Below are 9,504 nucleotides of genomic sequence, written 5' to 3' on the forward strand. Positions count from 1 at the left end.
GTGTGTGTGTGTGTGTGTGTGTGTGTGTGTGTGTGTGTGTGTGTGTGTGTGTGTCCACAAGTGTTGTGCGCATGTGCTTATAAAAAAGGGAGTTGTTTTGTATAAAAGGCTTTTCCAGAAAAAACCTTTCCTGGTTATGACCATAGTGTATGCGTGTGTATGTGTGAGAGAGAGTGAGAGAAACGGGTGTGTGTTTGAGACTGGACCCTGACTGACAGTCAACATTTCGGGGGGCAAGAAAAAGGATCGAGTGCTCTGGACCTCCATTGATTTAGGAGAGCATTCCCATAACACACGTGCAACCATGAGTAAAAAGGTAGACAACCCTGTACATGAGTGTTCACTTTTTTTTCATTATTTGTTGGGATTTTGGGTAGACTTTAGTATTACTTTTTATTTTATATATCTCTGTTTTTATACACTACTTAATTCATGTTTAATATATAACATTTGAATTGTATAAGGTGTTTGTTTTTATACAGGTATACTTTCAATCATTTACTATAATAATGAAAGAGAATCACTCTTGCACTCCAGTCTGTCAATTGTGTAATTATGTAAACACTTTGCAAATCATTTTCTGCCATCAGGACACTTACGACATGTTCGAGATGGATGGAGATATGGAGAAGAAGAAGAAGAAAAAAAAAGTGAATAAGAAGGAGAAAATGGAGGGCATGAAGAAAGAAATTGATATAGTAAGTAAAGAGAGAAGCCTCAGGGCTGCGCACAGTCATGAGAATATGCAGGGTCGGCTGCATGGCTCAGGGGGAGAGATGCTTAACCCCTCATTCCTCTCGCTGGTATAAGATAAGAGACGATAAGATGGACCTTTATTTATCCCCGTGGGGAAATTCAGGAATTAAAACAGCAACAGAGTGAGAATGAAAAACAGGACAGTAGAGATTAGTAAAAAAAATTGATTTAAAAAAAAAAAAATGATATAACTGTTAAAACAAGATATCACAGCAAGGTCAACGTTGATCAGTTGAATGAACATAGATACATATTTGGGTTCTTCTGGTTAAATATATTTACATGTAAGTGTGCAGAAGCGAGTGCAGGTTACAGTCATTTGTACAAACAGTGCAGATTGTGTAAAGTATGGGTTACTTTTGGCCCTTGATTGTGCTGCACAAGGCCTGGCCAATGGTGCGTGAATGTGTGGTCTCCCTGAGCAGATGGCAGCCTCGATGTATGAATGTTTGTGAATTAGTGAATGTTGAGTTGTATATGTAAAATCACTTAAAGTAGTTGCAAAGACTGGAAAAGCGCTTTATAACTGCAGTCCATTTACCATTTACCTTAACATTTCTGCAATTATAACCTCCACATAACAACCAGCCAGCTATTAAACATCACATTGTTGCTCTGAATTAATGCAGCAATATGTCTCCTCCTGCAGGACGACCATGAGATTACAATTGATGAACTGGAAATTAGGTACAACACTAGCGTTACCAAGGTAAGACATTTCTTCTGAAATACTTTTTCTCTAATGTATGTCAGTTGCTATTTCATAAACTTTATCCTCCCTTATACACTTATTTTGTTTTATCTTTATATCCTACTCCATTATTTCCCCCTGTGTGGGTCCTTAGGTTCAAAGAGAATGATGTGTCCAAGCTCATTTGTTTTGTGTATTCCTAAACTAAGCATACTTGTTTTTTCTGTTTTCCATCCCCAGGGTCTGACCTCCACCTTCGCCGCTCAAGTCTTTGAGAGAGATGGTCCTAATGAATTGAAGCCTCCCAAAGGAACTCCAGAGTATGTGAAGTTTGCCAGGCAGCTGGCTGGAGGGCTGCAGTGTCTGATGTGGGTCGCAGCCTGCATCTGCTCTATCGCCTTTGGGATCGAATTTGCAAAAGGGAACGTCAACTGCTTTGACAATGTGAGTTATGTTTTTATTTTAGAGTTATTTTAGAAAAGTAATATATCTGTGGATTGCGTTGAACAGGAGGGGGACATAGAGAAAGAGACACAAAAAAGAGTACATTGATTTGAAACAGTACTAGGCACCTGTTTTTATGGTTACATCTTCTTTCTCACCCTAGCTGTACTTGGCCGTCGTCCTCATTGCTGTCGTTGTGGTGACTGGTTGCTTTGGTTACTACCAAGAATTCAAGAGTACTAACATCATTGCCAGCTTCAAGAATCTGGTGCCACAGGTTAGTTGCACTGTAATCAACGGAAAATAATATATATGTGTTTTTATCTTTATCCTTTACTTGTTTCCATCTCTCTCACCCTGTGTCTTTTCTTCATGTGTTCATGTGCCTTCATCTTTGCTGATTTTCTCCCAATCTGAAAAATAGCAAGCCGTTGTGATCCGTGATGGTCAGAAAAACGTGATCAACGCATACCAGTTGGTGGTGGGGGATATGGTGGAGATCAAAGGAGGAGACGGAATCCCTGCTGACATTCGCATCATCACTAGTCAGGCCTGCAAGGTAGATCTCACACACATATTCTGTATAACATACATATGGACTACTGTAATATGACATGAGGCAAGCTTAGGCCCAGACGTTGTTAAGTTTTTCATTATTGGATCCACTTAAAATCAGTTTTGTAAATTGTCTTGCTGTAATGACTATAGTATTTAACAGCATATGAGGCCAGCTGGAGTAACAATTTGAATACCCAGAATACAGACCAAATTACTTATTTTGAATTGTGCCATATTTGAGAAGTAGGTGTGGCCGAATCCATAATCAGACATCCTCCCTTACTACCCATTGTTTTCATGGACATGTAATGAGACTTTAATGAATTAACTCTCTGTGCCAGGTGGACAACTCATCCTTGACAGGAGAGTCTGAACCGCAAAGCAGGACTCCAGAGTGCACTCATGAGAATCCACTGGAGACCAAAAACATTGCTTTCTTCTCTACAACCTGTATGGAAGGTACAATACAAAGTGCATACTTAACATATGAAACCTTTGACTGGCATAATCTATTCAGTCATTTGTTTGTTTTTGTTTGTGATCATGAGCCACTTCTTTCTCCTCTGCTCTCTAGGTATAGCCACAGGTATGATCATTAGCACAGGTGACCGTACCATCATTGGTCGGATTGCCACCTTGGCGAGCGGCGTGGGTAACGAGAAGACACCCATTGCCATAGAAATTGAACATTTTGTTGACATCATCGCCGGACTCGCAATCTTTTTTGGGTTTACCTTCTTTGTGGTTGCCATGTTCATTGGATACGCCTTCCTGGAAGCTATGATCTTCTTCATGGCTATCGTGGTGGCTTATGTGCCAGAGGGGCTACTTGCTACAGTTACTGTGAGTCGCTGCAACTAATGTCCATTTCTATAGATCTATTGTGTTTAGCGTCCATTATTTCTCTATAATATCAGATCTCGACTGAATGAATGATCCTATTGGATGTTGATGGCAGCAAGAAAAACCTAGCTTTGTTTATTAGTCAATAGTATGCAAAAGTATGAATATTTGTTTCTTAGTGTCTGCTGTAGGCTTTTTCTCTAACAGCCTGAGTCTTTGTCAACAGGTATGTCTGTCTCTGACTGCGAAACGACTTGCCAGGAAGAACTGCGTTGTGAAGAACTTGGAGGCTGTGGAGACATTAGGTTAGTATGTTGTTCTGTTCAGGGTCATATATAAATGAAGGGAATGTGCTCTATATTAAGACAATCCAGCATGAATGTAGGTACATACTGTATGTAACCTTTTTTAAACTGTTTGTGTGTTTAGGCTCCACTTCAGTGATCTGTTCTGATAAGACGGGGACCCTGACTCAGAACAGGATGACTGTAGCTCACCTTTGGTTCGACAACCACGTCCACGCCGCTGACACCACTGAAGATCAGTCAGGTACACACATTCAATAAAACTTGTTATTGTTAAAAGCATTTCATTTCAAATCAACCAATGCTGTTTATTTGAGCAATTTATAATGTAGATGTCACATAGGCTATGGTTTGTTATTTCAACTACAACATGCATTTCAAATGTGGATAACCTCAGTGTGCCAAAAGGTTGTGTCAGTGAGGCTTAAAAGTTCATATTAATTAACACAATAGTCATATTTTAATAATGATGTGATTGTGTGGTTTCCAGGTAAGAGTTTTGACCAGTCTTCAGAAACATGGCGTTCACTGGCGAGAGTGGCCACCCTGTGTAACAGAGCCACATTCAGACCCGATCAGGAAGGCTTGCCTATTCCTAAGGTAAAAGTGTGAAGTTTATAATGTTGCTGTCCACATCGATGTGAGCTAAATAAACGTCAGTTAAGCTTTAGTACTCTATATTGCTGTTTGGCTTCTATTGTTTGTTTTTTGTTGAAACTTGTATGATCTCTCACAGAGGCTGGTGGTAGGAGATGCTTCGGAGACCGCTCTGCTGAAGTTTACCGAGCTCTCTGTAGGAAACGTTATGGACTACCGTGATCGCTTCAAGAAGGCAGTGGAAGTGCCCTTCAACTCCACCAACAAGTTCCAGGTGGGAGCAGGGCTTGGTGTCATATTTAATCAATTACTACATTGGGCAACAAGAAGATTAGCCAGGAGATCATTTATTCATTTTTTAATACTACCATCTAGGTTTGTCCTACTTTGATAATGTGATGATTTGTGGTGGATCTATATTTGTATTCAGCTTCTATCAACCCCCTTTCTATCCAGCTATCTATCCATGAACTGGATGATCCTCTGGACCTTCGCTACCTGTTGGTGATGAAGGGAGCACCTGAACGTATCTTAGAGCGCTGCTCCACCATTTTGATAAAAGGACAGGAGCTGCCACTGGATGAGCAGTGGAGCGAAGCCTTTCAGACCGCTTACATGGACCTGGGAGGACTGGGAGAGCGAGTCCTGGGTAAGAGAGTCCTTCATTTAACCCTAATGTAGCCTAATCATGTGGCTGGTGTTAGCAGAGTAAACGTATACATTTTGTCTCTCTGCAGCGGAAAGGTGACCATTCTCATAGTTCAACTTTAGCCATTCATCTCGGCGTTGTTTATTTGATGCACACAGGTCAAGAGACATGAGAACTGACAAAGAAGGGGCGTGACTCTAACTCTCTTATACTCCTGGTAGTCACAATCATGCGCACAGCGCTACCCAATGAACACAGTAGTAGTCGCAGCTACTTACATAAACAATATGATACACAGCAATACATGGAGTCATACAATTCACATATCTCTATATGTTATACCTTAACAGCTGGCCTGTGGAAAATGGTATGCCAAAACTGTCATCTACCTTTTGTTAAACATTGTATCGGGAAAAAGTAATCTCTATTTGAGGTTACACAATACACACGTAGGTTATATTTGTACCATTTATTTGAGTAGCAATACCAAATTCATTAGACTTCTTCTCCTTTGTGGAAACTGATATTAGTTAAACTCGTTTTTTGTTCTGCCGTTTCTTCTTTCCACTCCTGCTGTAGGTTTTTGTCATCTCTATCTGAGTGAGAAGGAAGTTCCTCGTGGCTATCAATTTGACGCAGATGAGATGAATTTCCCCACGTCAGGATTGTGCTTCGCTGGTCTCATCTCAATGATTGACCCGCCTCGAGCCACTGTGCCTGGTGCAGTGATGAAATGTCGTACCGCTGGCATCAGGGTATGTCCAAATCGCCCCGCATACTGTACACGTAAAAAACAGCTTGTTGGTTTAGATATTTCTTTTAAGTGAGACTGCTTTGTGACTTCAGGTTGTGATGGTGACTGGAGACCATCCAATCACAGCAAGGGCCATAGCAGCTAACGTTGGTATCATCACAGAAGGAAGTGAAACTGTGGAAGACATTGCCCAGAGGAAGTGCATACCTGTGGAACAAGTCAACAAGAGGTATTTGCAAACTACCTACTGCCTTTCTGTCTAATGCAGTGTAATGTTTATTTTTTATTGTGTGATAACTACACATGACTACAGTGTCTGGCATCATTGCCCTACAAAGAGTCACAAGAGATGCACTGGATTGTTTGAATGCATGCCTTTGTCTATATCATATGTAACTGTGCGTCACTGTGTTGTGTGTGTGCAGGGACGCCCGTGCCTGTGTGATCAGTGGGGGTCAGCTGAAGGACATGAGCAGTGAGGAACTGGATGAAGCTCTGCGAAACCATCCTGAGATGGTGTTTGCAAGAACATCCCCTCAGCAGAAACTGATTATTGTGGAGAGCTGTCAACGACTGGTAAATACACAGAAAAAGCACACACACACCTCACCGTACTACATATACCTCAATGCAATGTATTTCATAATTAAAAAAAGATCACCAAAGCCAGTTTCCTACATACTGTATGTATAGACACTATAAAGCCAACATCTGGTTTCAATATGGTCTCCTGGGAGGATTGTGTATGAGAAAGCTGCAGGGGAAGACATTGGTTTGCATGTATTCATATCCAGCGTGTATGATCAGATCACATTCTCAGATGTTTGTATCTTTTATCCCCCCAGGGCTCTATCGTCGCTGTGACAGGTGATGGTGTGAACGACTCTCCGGCTCTTAAGAAGGCTGATATTGGTGTCGCCATGGGGATCGCAGGGTCCGACGCTGCCAAGAACGCCGCAGACATGATCCTGTTGGACGACAACTTTGCCTCCATTGTCACTGGAGTGGAGCAGGGTGAGACTAAGAGGAGAAGAATCTGTGATTTCACCAAAATGGTGGTCAAACATGGGGGATATTATCACACCTGTCTCTGTTGACAGATGTCTCTTTTATTTCCAATGTATCTGACCTGAAAAATAGATTAAAAGTTAAAGTACTCGAAGAGATTGCCTTATAGGGCCAGCACCTAAAACTGTTGTGTACACATTTGAGTACCTTGTTGGTTACTATATACAGTAAGAGTACAAGTAAAAGTATGCTATATGCTGAATAATGAGCATTTCGTAAATTCAAAGATATTGAGGTGTGTTTGTGTGTGCAGGCCGTCTTATCTTTGACAACCTGAAGAAGTCCATTGCCTACACACTCACTAAGAACATTCCTGAGCTGACCCCATATCTGATCTACATCACCTGCAGCGTGCCTCTTCCTCTCGGCTGTATCACTATTCTCTTCATCGAACTCGCCACCGACATTGTGAGTAATTATGTAATTAGGACCAGTTCAGCAAGAACGCTCATTTCTTATTCATGGTTATTACTCTGGTTGTCATCTCACTGGCAATTGATTTGTATTCAAGATGATGTCTTTAGCTTGATTGCAAAGATGACCATGATTAAGTGACCTTTAAAGTAAATTAAAGCATCATAAGCTTCCTTACTCTTGTATCTGCTGTAGTGTGATATATTGATTATTTATGAACGTCCCTCCTGTAGTACCCCTCTGTCTCTCTGGCGTATGAGAAAGCAGAGAGCGACATCATGAACTTAAAGCCCAGGAACCCTCGTCGTGATCGTCTAGTAAACGAATCCCTGGCTGTGTACTCATACTTCCAGATTGGTGAGTGTGTGTGTGTGTGTGTGTGTGTGTGTGTGTGTGTGTGTGTGTGTGTTGCTCTTAATTTAGTCACTTTGAATTTAATATTTGACTTCAAACTGTCGAGGAACAGATTCCTTTTAAGTAGACATGCTATTTTGTACCCTTGAACAATAAAGAATATAATACGTTACCTGTTACAGAGTGCACTCACAATCCTTCCGGAGGAGGCTAAGTCACTACCCCTGCCAAGTGAGCATTATTGACCCATTCTTCCATGTATTCTTTGTCTTTTGATTTATAGGAGCCATACAGTCTTTTGCAGGTTTTACAGATTATTTCGCAGCCATGGCGCAGGAGGGCTGGTATCCACTTTTGTGTATCGGCCTGCGTGCAAACTGGGAGAACATTCACTTTCAAGACATGCAGGACAGCTACGGACAGGAATGGGTTAGTAAATACACGTATTAGTTATTCTACCTACGGTTGGGCACATTTAGTCCCATATGTTAATCCAACAGAAAGTGATTGGTTTAAGGGAATATCTGAGTAACCAAATAACTCCCTCCTTTATGACCTGTGCTTCCAGACCTTCAATCAGAGGTTGTACCAGCAGTTTACGTGCTACACTGTGTTTTTCGTGAGCATAGAGATCTGTCAGATCTCTGATGTGCTGATCAGAAAAACTCGACGTCTCTCTGTGTTCACGCAAGGTTTCTTCAGGTCAGTAAAGCCCCATTCCCATAATGTCAAACATTTGGCAAACATATAGCTTTAAATGTAGAGGGTTAATTCTCTGGCTGGATGGTGTTGACATAAACATCACCAAAGGTTATGCTGCATTCACACAGTTATCCTCAGAATGGAGAATAGAAGAACAACCTGACATTATTTCAACCACACAGCCTTCAGGAAATATTCAAAGATGTTCACACCTGTCACTAGTCTTGCAGTCATTTCATTAAAACAACTAGTCAGCAACCACGTACAAACAAACGGCGCAAATCTTAGATATTGATTTATAAGCAGTTTATAAATGTCAGTGTAATACATTTCAGTTCTTTTAAAATGGTATAATACGCTTTGTTTGGTGTTTGATGTGTATCGTCTTTATTTGTGCAGGAACAAAGTCCTTGTCTCTGCCATAGTCTTCCAGCTCCTTCTGGGTAATCTGCTATGTTACTGCCCTGGGATGCCCAACATCTTCAATTTCATGCCAATCAGGTAAAGGCAAACACCTCGATTCAAAGCTCAGACTGGATTTAAAGGAAACGTCTGTATGTTGGGAATTCTGAGCACATACATTTTAATTTAGACATCATTAATTCAGCTTCAGTCGGTTGTGAAGCTCACCCGTTATTAATCGTTTCTATATTTAATATAGAGCTCTAGCCTGTGGTCTAATGTTACATGTTGTGTTTTCTTACCCAGAGTCCAGTGGTGGTTTATTCCCGTTCCATATGGTATTTTAATCTTTGTCTATGATGAGATCAGGAAGTTAGGAGTCAGAAGACATCCAGGAAGTAAGCCAAGAATATCCTTCTTACTAAAAATCACCCATTTGTTATCAATCAATAACAACTTTGCCTTTATTGTATGTAATAATGTATTGTGTTGAATCCTTCAGGTTGGTGGGATCAGGAATTATACTACTGAAACCAGAGAGGCCCTTTAATTCATCCTGTGATCCATCCATTCACATGCATCAAATATCTATCCATCTATATTACTTTGTGGCATATGTATTTTTAAAAAGTCTTTATATAGACATCAAGTGAATATTTGTCTGCCTTAATTCCTTTACCAAAGTAAAAATGTAATAACTACCGATAATTTGTAAATGAATAACTCACAGGTGTGTTATGTTCCAGCTCTTTGACTGTGGCTGCATTGTGTTTTTACTAATAAAAGAATATTAATGATGTCCTCAAAAAAAGTCCCGTTTGTTTTAGTTAATGTTTTGTCAAAAGATTGCATCGTTAGTCAGACTTTTAGTTTGCATTTGATATTTGACTGAATTTAAACTGTAAATTAAAGCATGTGTCGATAGTTTAGCGGCAGCCAGAGAGATCACTTTCTAACTGGAACAAGA

At 40.6% G+C, this 9,504-nt stretch overlaps 1 protein-coding gene across 1 annotated transcript; it reads left to right on the forward strand.

Annotated features, from left to right (window-relative positions):
- Positions 1–304: 304 nt before the first annotated feature.
- Positions 305–9,303, forward strand: LOC117460994 (potassium-transporting ATPase alpha chain 1). Its single transcript, XM_034102665.2, has 24 exons — positions 305–316; positions 591–698; positions 1,406–1,465; positions 1,688–1,891; positions 2,055–2,168; positions 2,316–2,450; positions 2,791–2,908; positions 3,024–3,292; positions 3,519–3,597; positions 3,722–3,841; positions 4,088–4,197; positions 4,334–4,468; positions 4,651–4,843; positions 5,423–5,598; positions 5,690–5,826; positions 6,023–6,173; positions 6,443–6,611; positions 6,919–7,073; positions 7,313–7,436; positions 7,717–7,862; positions 8,002–8,135; positions 8,535–8,636; positions 8,844–8,935; positions 9,040–9,303. The coding sequence occupies exons 1-24, from the start codon at positions 305–307 to the stop codon at positions 9,066–9,068; spliced, it is 3,072 nt and encodes a 1,023-aa protein (XP_033958556.1). The 3' UTR covers positions 9,069–9,303.
- The last annotated feature ends 201 nt before the right edge of the window (positions 9,304–9,504 follow it).

The sequence above is a fragment of the Pseudochaenichthys georgianus genome, chromosome 16 (genome assembly GCF_902827115.2).
Source record: "Pseudochaenichthys georgianus chromosome 16, fPseGeo1.2, whole genome shotgun sequence".
NCBI lineage: Eukaryota > Metazoa > Chordata > Actinopteri > Perciformes > Channichthyidae > Pseudochaenichthys > Pseudochaenichthys georgianus.